This window comes from Stylophora pistillata, chromosome 2, assembly GCF_964205215.1.
Source record: "Stylophora pistillata chromosome 2, jaStyPist1.2, whole genome shotgun sequence".
In the NCBI taxonomy this organism is placed as follows: Eukaryota; Metazoa; Cnidaria; class Anthozoa; order Scleractinia; family Pocilloporidae; genus Stylophora; species Stylophora pistillata.
In genome coordinates, this window is record NC_142520.1 from 23,470,236 (window position 1) to 23,489,182 (window position 18,947).

At 38.6% G+C, this 18,947-nt stretch overlaps 3 protein-coding genes and 1 long non-coding RNA gene across 4 annotated transcripts; 3 read left to right on the forward strand and 1 right to left on the reverse strand.

The window, feature by feature from the left end:
- The first annotated feature begins 2,031 nt into the window (after positions 1-2,031).
- Positions 2,032-7,300, forward strand: LOC148737899 (tetratricopeptide repeat protein 38-like). The gene is made up of 7 exons (XM_088749353.1): positions 2,032-2,083; positions 2,445-2,515; positions 3,373-3,467; positions 3,969-4,005; positions 5,068-5,145; positions 5,226-5,299; positions 6,458-7,300. The coding sequence occupies exons 1-7, from the start codon at positions 2,032-2,034 to the stop codon at positions 6,543-6,545; spliced, it is 495 nt and encodes a 164-aa protein (XP_088605479.1). The 3' UTR covers positions 6,546-7,300.
- A 1,814-nt stretch (positions 7,301-9,114) lies between these two features.
- LOC111342944 (uncharacterized) lies at positions 9,115-10,808 on the forward strand. Its single transcript, XM_088749354.1, has 2 exons — positions 9,115-10,726; positions 10,789-10,808. The coding sequence occupies exons 1-2, from the start codon at positions 9,115-9,117 to the stop codon at positions 10,806-10,808; spliced, it is 1,632 nt and encodes a 543-aa protein (XP_088605480.1).
- A 97-nt stretch (positions 10,809-10,905) lies between these two features.
- Positions 10,906-11,505, forward strand: LOC148737900 (uncharacterized). Its single transcript, XM_088749355.1, has one exon. It carries the CDS (start codon positions 10,906-10,908, stop codon positions 11,503-11,505), a length of 600 nt encoding a protein of 199 aa, XP_088605481.1.
- Positions 11,506-17,048: 5,543 nt separating this feature from the next.
- LOC111345492 (uncharacterized) lies at positions 17,049-18,008 on the reverse strand. The gene is made up of 4 exons (XR_015996792.1): positions 17,861-18,008; positions 17,433-17,558; positions 17,114-17,239; positions 17,049-17,057 (listed from the first exon to the last, which is right to left on the reverse strand). It is a non-coding gene; the product is annotated as an uncharacterized LOC111345492 (long non-coding RNA).
- Positions 18,009-18,947: the final 939 nt, after the last annotated feature.

The window sequence follows — 18,947 nt, forward strand, 5'->3', positions numbered from 1 at the left end:
CCCAGTAATTCCTAGGAATTTCTAGGAATTCCAAGATCCATTTCGCTAGAGTAGGCCGCACTTGTTCACTTATGGTACCTCAAGGGAAGGCGCTTATTAGAAATAGGGCGCTTATTTAAAAAAAAAGAAAAGGAAAACAGCAATGAGTTGAGTGTTAATCTGACAGTTTTTGAGGAAACATTAAATTACCTTTCTATCAACGGCAAATATCTCCACGGAATGTACGCGTTTGGCCTGATAGAAACAGGATTTTACAGAGAAGCAGAGAAGCATGCACTTAAGGTTAGCTTTAAAACTTTGTTGATAGCAATTTTGTGATATTTAACTTCTTAAACAATTTAGGAATAGCCTGTCGTGATCTTCATTCTGAATCATGGCTGGGTAGTAGGCTTACAGTCTACATTTCCTTGTTGTGATTCACATAATACTTCAATGGTGTGGTTGTGTTCACTGCCTGAAGAGGCAGACCTCACCATTTTGCAGTCAAAACGTAGCGATTATCACATCGGAAGTGGTTACATCCTAAAACAAACAGTAGCATTCCGATGGTAGTGATTTATTTGTTTCTTTTTAAATTTTTTTTCTCGCGCTAATTTTATCTTGCGAAGGGTCTTGAATTGAATCCAAGAGATTGCTGGAGCACTCATGCAGAGGCCCATGTTATAGAAATGGAAGGATGTTAGGATGAAGGAATTAAATTCCTTAGCACGACCTTGAATGACTGGACTGTAAGGCCTACATATGGTGAATTGTACTTAACGTTAGCACCGCTGTCTTGCTCATGATATATAAATTTTTCGAATTTTACCTAACGTTAGAACAGCTGTCCTATGCATAATATATAAATTTTCTGCTGTTGCTGCCATTTAGATCTGGAGATTGAAAGTAATGGGAAGGGTTGCAATAAGTTAGAATTAGAAGCCTTGGGCTCACATACCGAGATAACAGTCAAGTTTTTTTTTTTTTTTTCAGCTTGCGTTGGCTCTTTATACCAAGAGTAAAGTTACATGAATTTTTCCTTCAGGGGATTTACAGAAAAATAAGCTCACACCCATACAATAATTCCGCGAGACACAGCCTTCAGTTTAAGCCCCATTGAGATTTTGGGCAATTGTCAGAAAACCCTAGCTTCAGATAACGGTACTACAAAATACCAGCAGGAGTTCTTTTTCTTTCCCGTGGTATGCAGTACGCCCTTAGTATTCCAGCACTTGCTGTGAAAGACATCGAGCCATTTCAACACACTTACTTCTCTCTGCTTTCCGATTGAAGCTTCCCCAGCAACAACAATGACAACAACAACAACAAAAGGACCACATTATTCCGTATGAAATTACACAGACCCGAAACCGGGATGATTAGTGAGAAAACAGTTGGGAGAGGAAGGATTGGGGCTTATGGCCAATGTTCAGTTCTTCTTTTGTAAAAGTTAAAGATGTTCGTATTTCTTCCTTTCTTTCTTTCATCCTTCAATCACCCTGTGTAGATGGGAGCTATGCTAGCCTGTCACAATTACTGGCACTGGGCGCTATACCACATCGAAAAGGTTATTATCTCTTTCTTTAAAGTTAATGTTATGGTTTTTGTGTTTGTTTGTTTGTTTACTGGTTTGGTTTTCGCATTCGTGGTTATTTTTTTTTAGCCATGTTTGCTATTAAACGCCAGCCTTTCTTTATTAGGGAGAACATCAAGCCGCAGTGGACATTTTCATGACAAGGAGGTGTAGTATAAAAATGATCGATAACCTGTGATTTATTTTTGACATTACTAATTCTCATCAGGTCACACCTGATAGGTACATACACGACGTACATGTCAAATTAAAGTTATTTTATGCCAATTTGTTGTTTAATTCGCTCAATACTTGGAGATTCAAATTATTATAATATCCTCTTTCTCTCTAGAAGTGCGAAATACTTTATGTGTGTTTGTACAGTATCGTACACCTAGAGGGTAAATACATGAATTAATTCTAACTGTGTAGCCTTTCTTTCTTGGTCAAAGGTTGGGAAACGTTGCCATTCTGGTGCCATGCTTGACTTAGTGGACGCTTCCTCACTACTCTACAGACTTCAGTTGGAAGGTAATGAGATAACACGTACCTGCAGATGTGTTGTGAATATCATTATTCGTTTTTTTGTCCATCGATCGTTTGATCTATCGAACGATTAATAAGTCAATCCATGGTACAATCAGTTATACTAATCATTTGGCAGTCAGTCTACTAGTTATTCAGCCTTTCAATCAGTAATTTATTCAATAGATACATCAACGTATTATTCAAATAATCTATGAATCAATCGAGATCAAGCAAAAATGTAAACAATGACGTCTGCATGATTCTGCCTATACTGAAATTATTGGCATGGCTGAATTAAACGCATGACTTGATCCATTTTGTTTTACGATGTTTTTTGTTGTTTTGTTTGTTTTTTTTCCTGTAGGTGTTAATGTTAATGATGGGTGGAGAGAGCTGTTTCATTTGTGGGAGTCACACACAGATGATCACATTCTGGTACGTGCTATACGTTACGCGGCGGTGTAGCATACAATTAATTATCATCTTCATAATTAGCAAGGTGAGGACAGTCGCAGGTGCTTACTGCTTACTGCTATGTCAACAAACCTTGCAAAATGCCAATTAGAGACCCTTTTGAGAAAGCTTCGATGTGACATTTCTTAATGGTTAAAGGGAACCTCAACTCTTCTAACAAATAGCGCTCAAACTATTCCAAATGTATTTCTCGATACATCTGGTTTGAAAAAAATTGTCTTACCAAGCATTCTGTCTTTTTTTTTCTCTTTGTGCTTTACATGTATGCTAGGTGGGAAATGTCTCTCACATAGTGTCATTTACTCCTAAAGGGATGTTGGCCATCTCCTGGAACTCCTTGTATATGTTTGAGTTCCCCGCTTCTAGAATTTGACAGTAACCGTTGATTTCAATTTTGAAGAGTATCAAAAGTAATCGGGGATTGCTTAGATTTTGCCTCACTATGTTGGACGATTGGTCTAGGAAACCCATAACACCTTTTAAACCAATCAGATGCACACCTTGGACCAATGGCAAACTGGGTACCCCCGCATGTTCCCGCGCCTCGGGCAGTTCTAATTTTGAGTCCTTCTTGGATTTTAGTGATAGTTTCTTTCCTTATAATTGGCTGATGTGATTACTTTGGTTTTTGTTCACAATACGCAATCGAGAATCGCCCTCTTTTCCTGGGTGGTCTTACACGATGAAAATTACGAGCCATTGCTTTCACCGAGACCTCTCCTCACCCAAAGCCCAGGTCACTCACACATCCTTCATTAGCTGTTGGTTAATTAATTTTTTTTACGTATTTTACTTGATTATTAATTTTTTCAGCTCAGGTTTTCAATGATGTTCATATGTTGATGTGTACACTGGGAGCTAAGAAGGAAGATGCAACACTAAATCTATTGATGTCACTTAGAGACTATGTTAGGTAATATGGAAAAAGGTGTAGAAGAACGTTCAGATCAACAACCTGTCATTCAGTGAAAGAGTGTTAGTTATCTCTCAAGCGTTGATGGATTTGTGGCATTCTGATTAACTTACTACACTTCCTTCGATGTAAAATACCCGTAGATCTAAGTTATAGTTATTTATAACTGACTATATCACCAAGTACTTTCCCAGGAACTGAACAGGAGACTATGTCAAGCGAGCAACAATTTTATTATCACTTTCTGCAAACGAGATTTGGTTGTTCCAGCTCGTGGTCGTAAAATTATTTGCAGTGACAGGTTCTCAGTGAGAGGGTCTTAAAAAAAGAAATCAACTGAGAACGGCGATGTATTCAAACCGCAGAAAGATTCATGAACTATCGTAAAAGAAGCACGTTTTGTTAATCTTAGGTTAACGTTTGTTCACGTATCTAAGCGGGTGATTTCCGTTTCTAGTAATATAATTATCTTGAACTTCTTTGTTTCCTTTGTTTTTTTAGGGATGGCTCAGGAACAAATTGCGAAGTATCTAGAGAGGTTCGTTTGGCCCTATGTGAAGCGTTTGAACAGGCTGACAAGGTAAATTCACCTCTTTTACGGTCTCCCAACTTGACTTCACTAAACACTTATTTGGATATATCAACAAAGTTGAAATGGTAAATTGGCCACCGTAACGATTACAAAAGCTGACGTTTCGAGCGTTAGCCCTTCGTCGGAGCGAATAAAGAAATTGTGGGCTGTGGGTGCTTTTAAAGCAGAAAATGGAGCTACGTTATTAATGGGAACATGGCAACGAGAAAAACAAGAATAAATTAGTGGAATGAAAAGCGTTCGTTGATACTTGTGGGATTTAGACTGCCGGTTTGAAAGATGAGCTTTTCTTCAAGATTTTTACGGCTTTCCGTGCTACCTAAGTGTAATGAAAGACCGCAGATTGCCATATGTTGCTTAGAATGATTAGGTAAATTAAAATGTCTAGCGACTGGTTTCGATGTGTCCTTGTCATTCCTTTCCACGTCTCGAAGGTGTTCTCGGAATCGGTCACCTAGTCTTCTGCCTGTTTCGCCGATGTATATCTTTTTGCAATAAGTGCAAGTTATGCAATAGATTACATTGGCGGAGGTGCACGTGAAGTGATCAGCGATCTTAATGGATCGCTTAGGTCCCGATATTTTATCAGTGTTGTGAATAAAAGGACACGTTTACGAAACAGGCTCATCTTTCAAACCGGCAGTCTAAATCTCACAGGGATCAACGAACGCTTTTCATTCCACTAATTTATTCTTTTTTTTCTCGTTGCCATGTTCCCACCAATAACATAGATCCATTTTCTGCCTTTAAAAGCACACACAACCCACAATTCTTCTATTTGCTCCGACGAAGGGCTAACGCTCGAAACGGCAGCTTTTGTAATCGTTACGCTGGCCAATTTACCATTTCAACTTTGTTAATATATCCAAATTATTTCGTTACGCCCACCGACGCAGCCCCAAACAGTTTCTTTCAAAACTATCATCCTTTATTCACTAAACACACGACGGACTTATGACTGGAACAATGAAAGGCTTGAGGTTTAATTTTCTCTTTTTTTTTGGAAAGGGAAACTTCGACAGAGCTGTAGACATTTTAAAACCCCTCCGTTATGACGTTGTCAATATTGGGGGCAGTAACGCACAGGTTCGTGTATTTCATTGCAATTCATTGTCATTAATTAGTGCAACTTGTGGCAACATCTCTTTGGCTCTTCTTTGACAGAGCGGGACATCTTCAACTTATTCCTGATTCACGCTGCTCTGCATTCTTCACGAAAAGAGCATCATCACTTGGCAAGGTAAAGTGCAGTTTCTTTCGTTTGAACCTATATCCTTTTCATATCTGAATTAGATATCTGTTGATCCTAGCAAAAGTTGAAGTTTAAGTTTAAGTTTAATCTATTCGTCACAGGAATGGCAGGAGAAAGGAACAGAACTTTCGTTCTAATTGACACCTAACCCCCATTTTACCCACCCATCCCATCCCGGGGAGGACATCCATCACACAGTAATCTCGTGTGTGGGAAATTAACGTCTCCTACCCCAACCCTACAGGAGACGGGACCTCCATTTATCGTCCCTATCCGAGAAGACTAGAAAGTCTAACCATTTGCAGATATTATTACAAAGGCAGCACTTTCTTCTCAGTTAATTAAAGACCCTAAGTGTTGGTCCGGCCAGATTTGAATTCACGACCTCCCGCACATCAGTCCGGCGCTCTACCAATTGAGCTAACTGGGAGGCGGTTTGAACTAACCATTAGCTTGGCCCCATTGGGGCCAGGTAAAGTGAGGTCGACACATAGGCGTGATATGCAAAAGATATCACGTTTCTATAAAATTCAGATCTAATGCATGAAATATAACCTATAACCGAATTGAAATGACTACTGCTAAGCAATACCTGGGCTGAGTCTTTAAGAGAAAGTGAGGTGGTCTTTTTGAACATAAACGTCAAGCTTTACGTCATTGTTGAGATCCTTGGGCTAAAAACAACCCTTTGCAAAAGATCCACAGCGAATAATAAGTGTGGCCATGCAGATGAACACCACCCAGCTCCCAGTTTAAAATTGTTGGCTCAAGCTGAGAATCTGATTTTTACATATCTATAATCAAGTAAGAAAGACGGGGGGATAAATTGCACGGGGGAAGGGTAGGGCACCATTTGTCACGGTTCCTGACCTCGCAAATGCATTTTCTAAAGTGTACCTTTTCATCTAAAACGATTCAAAGAAATTTTTTTTTCACGTACGCTAGCGTTTTCGTTTTGCTCTAAAACAGCTCTCATTACTGGGTCCACCTTTTAACTTGTGTACTCACGAAACAGCTTTTTATTGTTATTGTTCCCTTGTGTTGATGCAGCCATAGTCACGAAACATCCGAAAATTCAAAAAATACGACTTTTCTAAATAAAAGCCGGCAAAATTAACCTGTAACGAAAAGTGTGTCTTCTTTCAGGAGCTTATTGACAGAGAGAAAGGCAATGAAAGAAAACGCTCCAATGACAGACCGACTCATGGGGCAGGCCCTTGCTTTACATGTGTAGTAAGGTCAGGAGAAAACTCTTTGAAATTCATAGTCGGATATACAACACCAACACGGTCCGCGTCAAAATAATGGCTCCATGATATACGTTTAAGAAACTTAATTAACCATAGCAACTCACCAGCTGGACTGTAATCCAATTGAATAAAGCAGTAAGGAAAAGGTTTTTTATTGTCATTACTAATGCATGGTGAACTTTCTAGAATGTAAGCGAGTTAAAAATCAAATGAATGCAGACAATGTATCCCACAAAAGCGAGAGAAAAGGAAATTAAGCTCTGGACATTCAAGGTGGCTTTTTTAATTCACCGTTTACTTGTCGAACTGGAATTTGGAAAGTTTTTGTTTGTTTGTTTGTTTGTTTTTTGTCTTTTGTTTTTGCTTTTAACAAAATAAGTTTTCAGGTTATTCATATGTAATTACACAAAGATAGTCCCTAAAGCGGAGGGTTGCTGCCTATTGGGCACAAACTCGGCTACTTTCGCCCCCATACTAGCGCGATATCCTTCCCTATGGTAGGCGGCGAACATTGCTGGTGTAAAGAACTGATGATTGGTAGAGTGCTGTGGGAAAACCCCACATAACGCCTCAGACAAACTGCGACATGTATTCCCATGGCAACATTCACAGCAACAGAACGTCAAGCGATTAGCTCTCTCCGATGACAGCCCGGGACCAGCCCCCCAAAGACCAGCCTCCAGGTCTTCATCCATAGTAGTTGCATAAACCCCAATTCTTAGACAAAATCAAAATGTCCGAGAAATTTTTTGGACAAAATCAAAATGTTCGAAAAAATCTAATGCCGATTCTAACTCATTTTGGAATGACAATCAAATTTTCACATAAAATTTAGTCAAACGTTTGGTTAAGCATAAATAAAAATAAATAAAAGTAAATAAAAATAAATAAAAATAAATACTGACTAAATAAGGGTGGCACGAGGGGGCTAACCCCTTGTAGGAGACTTCGAGAGATTGCACTTCGCGCTTGCGCGGGGTGTGCGGGATAACTTCTCGAAGTCTACCCTCTCGTTTAACACACTTAAAGAAATAAAAAAAATGATTTAAAGAAATAATAAAAAAATATTTAAATAAAATATTTGCAAAGATAAAATGGCATCAATAGCAAACCGTCTTTGGAATACACTCCAAAGAACACTGGGTTATTCAAACCAGAGTGAAGAATCAAACGAATCTAAACAACAAAATACTGAAAACAATCTGAGAAAAAAGATTGAAGATGTTGTTGACTGGGGAAAGAAAAAGGTTGAAGATTGGGGAAAATGGTTAAAGGGGTTGGTTGCACCACGAGCTGTGGTTGATAACAAGTTGAAAGATTTTAAAACACGTATCAACAAACTCAATGAAAAAACAGATCAACACCAATTCAATCTTGTTGAGAGTGAGACTACATTGAAAGGGTTTTCAAATCATTACACGATTGATGGAGTAGAGGGTTATGGGCCGATAGACTTTTTTCAAGCTGTAAAACCGACTGTTATCAAGTTTCTGTTAACACAGAAAAATATCAAGATAAAGTTTGTTTTGAAGTGTCATATGGCAAAGACAAACATTAATACGGGTGAGACTGAGATACAGTTTACATATTTTCATTCTTACGAAGAGATTATCTTTCAAGAAACCGACCGAGAAGAGATTTATCAAAAAGGTATCGACAAAATGACAGAAAGCATGGCAAAGTGGACAAGAGAGGGAAGTGGTTGGACTTTAGATTCGATTGCGGGGTTGGATTTACACACGGTGAAATACACCCCTCTGAAAGGATCTTCATACATTAAACTGCCACCAGAGCTCGCAGCTAAGAAAGCCATTGTAAACATGAAGAATGAAGATGCTGAATGTTTCAAATGGTGTGTTACGAGAGCTTTGAATCCTGTTAAGAGTCATGCTGAACGTATCACAAAGATTTTGAGAAAGCAGGCGGAAAAATTAAAATGGAATGGAATTAAGTTCCCGATGGAGGAGAAAGATATTCGCCGCTTTGAAACGTTGAATCCGGGTATCGCTATCAACGTTTTCAGTTATGAAGGAGAAGTCGAACCCTTGAGAGTGAGCAAGATCGAGAAGATCAATACTCGTATCCGTCTTCTTCTCATCTCTGATGGTGAGAAAAAGCATTATTGTCTCATCAAATCTATGAGTCGACTCTTATCGAGTGATTTGTCGAAAGATGGCCATAAGAAGTTTATCTGCGATAGATGTCTCAATTATTTTGGTTCACAGAAAGTTCTTGATAAACACGATGAGTTGTGTCGAGAGCATGAGGCAGTGAGAGAAAATTATGCCTGAAAAGGGAACTTTTCTCTTCTTCAAAAACCATCACAGAAAAATAGACTTGCCGTTTGTCATCTATGCCGACTTTGAATCGATCATCAAACCTCTGCACTCTGTTCAATCAAATCCTAAAAAGTGTTACACTGATAAGAAGCAACTACATATCCCGGTGAGTTTTTGTTACTACATCAAGTGTTCATTTGATGATCGATATTCGAAAAAGGTTGAGTACACAGCAAAGTCTGAGGATGAAGATGTTGCACAGATATTTGTCAACATGCTTGAAGAGGAGGTTATATCTATTTACAAAAAACATCCCAAAAAAGAGATGATCTTCACAGACAGTGATGTTGAAATCTTTGAAAATGCAACGTGTTGTTTGTTGTGCGAAGGGGCTTTCAATGATGAACATAATGACTATAAGAAGGTTCGCGATCATTGTCATTACACCGGCAAATTTCGAGGAGCTGCACATAACAAATGCAACCTGTTAGCCCGACGGCCAACATTCACTCCCGTCATCTTTCACAACTTGGCAAACTATGACGCTCATCTCTTTGTCCGAAACCTCGGAGTTACAGAGGGCGACATTGATTGCATTCCAAATAATGAAGAAAAATACATCAGCTTCACAAAACACATTTTGGTTGACAAGTTTATAAAAGAAGAAACGAAACTGATGACCAACGAAGAACTAAAAGAAGTTGCAAAATCACTCGGTCTTTCCAAATTTTCAAAACTCAAAAAAGAAGAGTTGTTGAATCTCATAAAAGAGAATAGTACTGAATTCAGTGGTGAAAAAACAGTTGAAAAAGACATACCGGTAAAGAGAGAGTTGAGGTTCATAGATAGTGTCAAATTTATGCCTGGCAAGCTTGAGGATCATGTCAAGAACCTCGCTAAAAATGGTGAATCTTTTTTTCAAATTATAGGAAAATATTACAGTGGAGAGAAACTTAAACTGTTAATGAGAAAGGGTGAATATCCTTATGAATGGTTGGATTCTATCCACAAGCTAATGGAGACTGGCGTTCCGCCGAGGGAAGCCTTCTTCTCTGTGTTAACGGGTGAGGGAATCTCTGAAGAGGACTATGCTCATGTGTTGAAAGTGTGGAAAGAATGGGGCATGAAGACGATGCGAGATTATCACAATCTTTACAATCGAAGTGATGTTCTTTTGCTCGCCGATGTTTTTGAAAACTTTAGGAAGGTTTGCAAAGGGATTTATGGTCTTGATCCCTGTTGGTACTACACTGCGCCGGGATTGTCTTGGGATGCTTGCCTCAAGACAACAAAAGTAAAGCTTGAGTTGTTGAGTGATATAAACATGTTGCACATGTTTGAAAAAGGCATACGTGGGGGTATCTCAATGATTCCAACACGACATTCAAAAGCCAACAACAAATACATGGGAGAGAAATTTGACCCCTCTCAACCTTCAAAGTTTATCCCATATCTCGATGCAAACAACCTTTACGGTTGGGCGATGAGTAAAAATCTGCCGACACACGATTTCAAATGGGTAGATGAGAAAGATTTTGAAAATTGGAAAGATTTTCCCTGCGTTCTTGAGGTTGATTTACTCCCCATTGAGAAAGATTTACACGATTACTTTAACCACTACCCTCTCGCTCCTGAGAACTTGATGGTTGATAAAGTGAAAAAGCTGCTCTGCACCTTGGGTGGAAAGGAGAAGTACGTCATTCATCGTGAAACTCTGAAACTTTACATGAGCCTTGGAATGAAGATCGGAAAGATTCACCGCGTCATTAAATTCAATGAGAGTCCTTGGATGAAAAAGTACATTGATTTGAATACAAAGATGAGAGCCAAGGCCGACAACGATTTTGAGAAAGATTTTTTCAAACGCATGAACAATTCTGTATACGGTAAGACGATGGAGAACATTCGGAAACGAGTTGATATAAGACTTGTCAACTCTGAAGAAAAGGCGAAGAAGTTGGCAAATAAAGTGAACTTCAAACATTGCACCATATTCTCCGAAAATCTCTGTGCCATTCATATGAGAAAGACACAAATCACCTTCAATAAACCTATCTATCTCGGAATGTGCATTCTCGATCTCAGCAAGAATCTGATGTACGACTTTCATTACAATTACATCAAAGCCAATTATGGAGACAGAGCAAAGCTTCTCATGACCGACACAGACAGTCTCTGCTATGAGATTCAGACGGATGACTTTTACCAGGATATAAAATCAGACGTGCACAATCTGTTTGATACGAGTAACTTTCCGAAAGATCATCCTTCTGGAATACCGACCGGTGTGAACAAGAAAGTTATTGGAATGTTCAAGGATGAAGCCGGTGGAAAGATCATTGAAGAGTTTGTAGGTCTGAGAGCGAAGCTTTACAGCTACAAAATGTTTGATGATGGAAAAGAAGAGAAAAAGTGTAAGGGAGTGAAGGAATGTGTTGTTAAACAAACCATCCGCTTTGATCATTATAAAGAATGTTTATTCGGTGGTGAAAACCAACTTCGTAAAATGGATACCCTCAGAAGTCGGAAGCATGATATATTTATGGAAGAGATCAACAAAGTCGCCTTGTCTGCCAATGATGACAAGCGAATCATTCTTCTAAACTTAGTGGACACATATGCACCGGAGCATTATAAGATTTATGAAATAATTTTTATTGAGTAATCTATAACCCACCAGGATTATAGATTATAAGTTTCAAAGGGTAGAATGATTACTTATTCAAAACTAATTATATATTTCACACCATTGATGGCTATTGTTTTCTTCATCTCTTCTTTTTTGCCAAGCAACTTTGCACCAAGTTTTCCAGGGTTTATGTTAAAATGTTTTGCGGCAGCATACATTGAGGGAAAAACAAATTCTTTTTCTTCTTTTTCAGAATCTTCAACAAGTATTACTTTTCTCTTTGCTGCTCTTTTTTTTACTGAGATTTTATCGGAAGGGTTTCTGATGTAATCAATCAATTCTTTTTTCTTTAGTAAATAACGCCCCACCAAACCGGTATCTTTTGCCCTTTCTAACAGCGCTGGTCTTGAAAGCGAATCAAGATCGTCAAGATTGATTGGTTTTGAAACTGAATCAAGATCGTCGGGTGGTTGGTTTTTGATCAACTCTATGAGTTGAGCTTTTTTGAGATTTTGAAATCTTTTTAGCCTCATATTCTTTGCTTGTTTGAGAAGTGCAACTCTTGTTAAATCGTTGAGGTCTTGTGTAATCTCGGTAATTTTGTTCATTTTATTCAATGCAAATATTTTATTTAATAATTTTTTTTATTCTCTCTTTAAATCTTTTGAAGATCTTTTACATCAATCCATGAGTTGAATTTTTCTGGATAACCACTCCACTTTACAAGAGCTTTTCCTTTACTCTTTCGAATAACCTTCTCAATGCGGAAAATCTCTTGCTTTGCCGGTCTACCATCTAACCTATTTTCTTTACCTTCGCTACAATCCTAAATAGGGATGATTGAGTATAAAATTCCATTTAATCGCAGAGCGCTGAAGGCATCACATCATGTTTGATTGTCCGGAATGTGGGTTAAGTATTACGCAGAGGAGTAACTTTCGCCGACATGTGAAGAGCTGTTCAACATCGAACCATCACATAGCATTTCCGTACTGCACAAAAACTCTAGCAAGAAATGATGGATTAAAGAGGCATATTAAACCTCATCATTCCAATCTGCTTCAATCTGATCAACCGCAGCAAGCTACTCAGGGTTGTATAGTCCTGCCATGGGAGAAACCATTCAATTGCGACAAATGTAAAAGCCGCTTCAAGGTTGAAGAGACTCTAAACCATCATAACTGTCAGAAAAAGAGACATTTTAAATGTAAGACCTGCGGAAAATGCTTTGTTAGAAAAGCGCATCGAGATGATCATGCGAAAAATTCCCACGGAAGACAAAGAGGGGGAGCTTTCGAGAAGTTTAATGATGAGGACTATGAACTACCTACGAGACCCTCCATTGAACCCGACGAAGAGAAAAAAGTTCTCAATGGTGTAAGAATGGATGCCACATTTCGTCCTGAGACAAAAGTGCAGAAGAAAGATTTTTAAAGTGTTTTTGCATGAATCTCGGAAACGGTTACAAAATCGTTTAGGAATAGCCATTAAGGAAAAGAAGGGGATCAAGTGGAACTTAGTTCTTGAAAGTAAGATGTCTCAAGTGATGAAAAATCAGGAGAACCTCCGAGTGCTAACACCTCACTTTACTGCCGGTCCATACACTAGTACCTCAAGTAGTGATGTGATGAAGCAAATTCGCATGGCCTGTCAACGATTAGAAGATGAGATGAGCAATTTTACTGAGCTTGCATCCGGATGGGTCTTAGAAAGAAATAATTATATGGCTCTACAGAGGGCAAAATATGCGCCAATTAAAGGTAACTCCTACCTCCAGCTTCATCCCTTCATTGCAGACAAAAAGGCTATAATCAATGTCAAAAACAAAGATGGCCACTGTTTCAAATGGGCCATTCTCTGAGCTCTTCATCTAGTGGAAATTCATCCTGAGCGTGTAAGCAACTATAAGTCCTATGAAAAGGAACTAAACTTCGACGGTATGTCGTCAAGTTCCTATGAAGATAAAAAACATTTCACAATTTGAGAAGCAAAATCCGAGTATCAGTGTCAGCGTCATTGTATATGAAGTAAAGGGTCAAAGAAAAAAGCGAATAGCAGATTTCTTCCCCTTAAGAATGATGGAAGAAAAGAAAGAACACCACATAACATTGCTTTATTGGAGCGATGGGAAAACAGGTCATTATGCGTGGGTGAAATCTCTGGGCCGTCTACTTCACGACCAGACAAAGAGTCGACACAGAAAATTCTTCTGCGAGCGATGCTTCAATAGGTTTGGAAGACAAGACTTGAGAAGCATATGAAATATTGTCGAGAAGTACCATTACAGAAAACAGAATGTGTGAAAGAAATTATTCATTTTAGAAACCTGCAGAATATTGAGCCAGCTCCCTTCACCATCTGCGCAGACTTTGAGAGCTTCCTCAAACCAATCACTAAGGAACGCGGAAAGAAAACGAAACGATTTCAATACCATGTCCCGTGTAGCTATGGAGGGGTTCTCATCTCGAGGTATCCGGATGTACTAAATCTAGTAAGGTATCACGAAGAGGGGGATGAGTGTGGAGAATGGAATAGCGAAAAAGAAGAAGAGGATAATGAGTGTGAAGAATGGAATAGCGAAAAAGAAGAAGAAGAGGAGAATGAGTGTGATGAATGGAATAGAGAAGAAGATGAGGAGACTTCTCTAGACCTGCTGCATAGAGTTGCGCGTATTTCTTCTGTAATTCCTCCAATCCGAATTTCACTTGTGATAATAGAGTGGATTTCATAGGTTTACGCTGTAGTGGCAATGTACGCTTGATATGCTTTCTTTCGTCTTTCATGGATTGATATTTCTTCACATCATCCGCCAGTTGAGTTTCAATCTCTTGTATCGCTTGACATAACACCACGGTTTCCAAATCGCGACAAGCCTTTTTTACTATTTTCTGACACTCCACTGCTCTCATGCTAGGAATTGCAATGGCTTTTAATCTTCTAGGAAACGTTCTTGCACTACATGCGATTTACATTCTTTCAGATTCTGTTCAACATATTTAATGCGTGCTCTGATAGCCATCAGTTTCTGTCGATACTCTTTGAGAGTGACTGATTGCGTTATCTCTGACAGGTTGACACTATGAAATGAAGTGTGGAAATGATGGAAGTTAAGCTAGTAAGATTATTTTGTATAATTTTTCTTTTCTTATTCCTCGTAGATGGGTGGAGAGAATGCTATAAGACTTGTTGATACACTTAAGTACGCTTCATTTATCACAAGTTGTTAATGAGAAAATATTTTAAAAGCTATGTCATTTCAAGAAAATACTGGAAGCAAGTCATGGTTGGAATTAGCTATAAATGATCCGTTAGTTAAAGTAAAATACCGTAGAATAGCTGAGTCTAATTTGTACGCGGTATTCTTTAAATAATTGGAGCCTGAGCAACTGGATGGTAGAGGTTTAACATTTTAAATGATCTACCCCTTTTATATGGGAATGAAAGATATTATCGAGATAAGGAAAACATGTAAAACATGTACAGTTGAGGTGGTGGTCGCATCTCGGGAACAAAGTCACGTTACCCACGTATGTAAACTCCAGCTAAAACGGTTTTCATATCACAAAATGAAGGAGTTTTTAGAGGCCTTAGAAGAACAGCTGTCGATAAAACAAGACTTGAATGATAGACTGATAATAAATATTACATTCTTTGAATCGTGTCGTGTCTCTCGTTGTAAATGTAAGTCTATATTGTAATCACTTGAAATGATTTTCTATGAATTGTACATTTTAAAAATTTATTATTAAAAGCCTTTCCGATGACATGGCAAGATATTATGCAAGTGTATTCTGACGAAATTCAACGACCTTTTGGATATATCACCCTGGATTTACACCCAGCTAGTGATGATGCCAGACGATTATTCAGTCATCTTTTAAAGCATGAAGGATGTATGCGGTTTTATACCAAAAAATTAGAGAACGAACCGAGCTTTGATGCTCTTAAATCCATCATCGAACGCTTCATGGAACATTGAACAGAATGCTAATGTGTTCTTTTGTTTATTTTCTACGAATTCTGCATTTTAATGGGATATGTAATTTACTTAACTACATAGGGTGTACATAGTCGCACAATTTTAAGAATCGAGTAGAACCGTTCGATTAATAAAAGATGGAGCGATACCTTGTTTTTAACTAATTTTTAAAAATTTTCCTGTCTTCCTTTCTTCCTTTCTTCCTTTCTTCCTTTCTTCCTTTCTTCCTTTCTTCCTCTCTCCTCCTCCTCCTCCTCCTCCCCCTTCCCCTATCTTCCTCTTCCTGTTCTTCTTATTCTCTTCACGCGCGCCTTAGGAAAAACGCAGCCTCCAGCTACGTCTGTTTTTATTTGACCCTTCTAAAATGCAGTGTGACAATTTATTGCACATTTTTTCTTCAAATTGTAGATACAATCCCATTAGAATTTGTGGATTCTCCCGTTATCTGAGGAATCAAATCGATTCTCATTTGTGAAAAACGTCTCTCTCTCTCTCTCTCTCTCTCTCTCTCTCTCTCTCTCTCTCTCTCACTCTCTTTTCTCTAAAATATTCCATTTATTACTAAAACGTAGAATATATCATGAACACTAATTCATCTCCATCTTGAACCCTCCCGAAGAACTTATTAGACGCCATCTTGAATTTTATTGTTCCCATTGTTCGACGCCATCTTGGATTTCCATTGTTCTCCTTACTTCGATCCAAATCATCTAACCCTAACTCGAACCTCGAACCCTAACCCTACTTTAAACTCTCGTACTCCGATTCAACGCTTTTATTTTGTGGACTCTCGTCCATTTAATCCACGCTTTTATTTTGCCAATCCTTACTTTGTGGATTTATATTTTCTGGAACCTCTTCTGTTTTTTATTTATTTATATTTTATGTATGCTTATTTTATGGATTTTTATTTCGTGGACTCTCTTCTAATCTTTATTTATTTATATTTTTTGGATGCTTCTTGCATTTTCCACATATTTCCTTCTAATTTTCAACTGCGGATACTGTGGATGCTCTATTGTCCTAGTATATCATTGAGTGATTGTGGATACGCTATTGTCCTAGTATATCATTGCGATATTTTGAAAAGAAAACGTGATTTCGCTTAATTTATTTTTGTGGATGCCCTTAATCCACATTTCCCATACATTTCCCTCTAAATTCAACTGTGGATACTATGGATACTGTGGATACTGTGGATAGTCTATTGTCTTAGTATATCATTATATGATTTTAAACACCTAATTTTGCGTGATTGAGGATCCCTTTTCCATTTGTGGACTATGAATCCACATTTTTCCATACATTTCCTTCTAATTTTCAAGCGTGAATACGCTATTGTCCTAGAACCAGCATGTTCTAACTACTCATCTGCCAAGTTATATGGACTAATGGGCATTCACTGATATTTCAGTTACAGTGTTTATCCTTTGAAAAAATTTTTAGCTATATAGCCAATGTGCCGGTTCAGCATCAAATTTGATTTGATTTTATTTATGATTTATAAGATTAGCCGACAGGCAGGGACATCGCAACAGCTGCGCCAATCACTGCGGACCCAGTAAACCCACCCATATTCGACTGGTGCTTGGGCGCCCGTTCAGGGCAGCTACCAGAAATGATAAAATTAATTTGTTGAATGTTAACACATCATTATGATCTTACCTTTACAAGTGTATCCCTCACCAGTGAACCCAGGATTGCAAGAGCAGTTGAATGATCCCTCAGTGTTTGTACAAGTGGCGCTGCCCTTGCTGCAGTTATGGGTGTTGTTAACACACTCATCGATGTCTGAAATGGAATGAACAAACCGTACGCATGCACTAAGGCTGCAGGAATGAATGAGAGGAGGAGTGATCGTACATTGTCCCAATGTACGATCATCACCTTCCGAACGATATTAGGTTACCATTTATGTTTCCTTTGTTTCAACTAGTTCTATAGACTTTTCGCGCTGATACGATAAAGCATCATTGTACGGCACCTGTGCAGCTGTGTCCATCACCACTGAATCCTGGTTTACAAATGCACTTGAATGATCCCTCGGAATTGTTACAAGTGGCAGTTTTATTGCTGCAGTTGTGGCTGTTTTGAGAACACTCGTCAATGTCTGAAATTAAATCACTGAGTAGTCCATATTAACTATGCTGATAAAGAATAACATTGAAAGTAAGCTGAAAACTGGCTTTCCAAACTGAAAAAATCTACAGGGTGCTCTTAACAAAAAACAGGGACCCCTAACCTCACTCTTAATGCAGGCTGGCTCAAACTCTTTCTGTCAAAGCCATAAGATTTACTTAGTACATGAGTTTACATCCGAGAAGCTATACATCGTTTAGGAGCGTTGTTACAGAGAAAGACTACCCATGGAATTGTATCTATTTAAAAACATAGTACTCTACAGGATTTTACCTTCGCATTTATGTCCATCCCCGCTGAATCCAGGATAGCAAGAGCAGTTGTGAGATCCCTCGGTATTTGAACAGTTGGCGTTCTCGCTACAATTGTGGTTTTGAAGACACTCGTCTATGTCTGAAATGGAAGAAAAGGACCGCTCTCTTGATCACTTTCGTCGAAGAAAATGAGGGTAGGGGAGTGACAGGCTACTGTGAAATGCAAAACTGATTCAACCACCTGTTAATCCAGTTCTACAGGGAGAATAGTATGTATCTTAGGTGTGATAATCGTTATAAATTTTGGGCCTATCTTGTCCGCTCGGGATAGTCCGTTTTGATCCCGCGCAAGAAAAACATTTTGTGTAATCGTAGTCGTTAGACAATGTTGGTGGTGGAGACGCGAAGAGCGAAAGATGACAGTCAAAGCAAAGGAAACATGACCAAGTGTCGTAAATATATTGTGCGACTGATATAGTTCCTTTTTTTCTGGCTCTCGAAATAAACAAGTCATCTTTGATTCTAAATAGAGCGAAATATTTTTCCTAAATAACGAATATTTTGTTCACCGAGCTTATTGTTTAAGATGGCTGGATATTAGCCTCACTCTCCGAGTTTGTTTCTTTGTAGTACTCAACTTCGTCTTGGTCCACAAAAGCGCAGAGAAAACTCAGCCATATGCTACAGTCCTCATCTCACGCCCTGATCAGTAACGTATAACTATATCATCGCTTGCATCGTTCTGATTGGCTAACGAAGCAAGCAAGATGGGCACATCCTGCACACGCGGGATAGCTCCCTTTGATCTCGAGCACAAGTTCTTGATTCCTGGGCAATGTCGGTGATGGAGACGCAAAAAATGGCAGATGACAGTCAAAAGAAAGAAAACATAAACGGCTCTTGAGTGTACATTGCTAAAAACACATTTGGCTTTCTTTTCTGGCTCTTAAAGTGAACATGTCATTTTTAATTCTTTGTAAAGCGAAATGTTCTTGCAATATAGTAAATCCCTTTTTGATCAAGCCTGTTCTGTCAGAATGGCTGGATATATATAAGCCTCGTTCTCTTGTCAAAGGAACTCAGCCAATATCCAGTGATCTTGACCT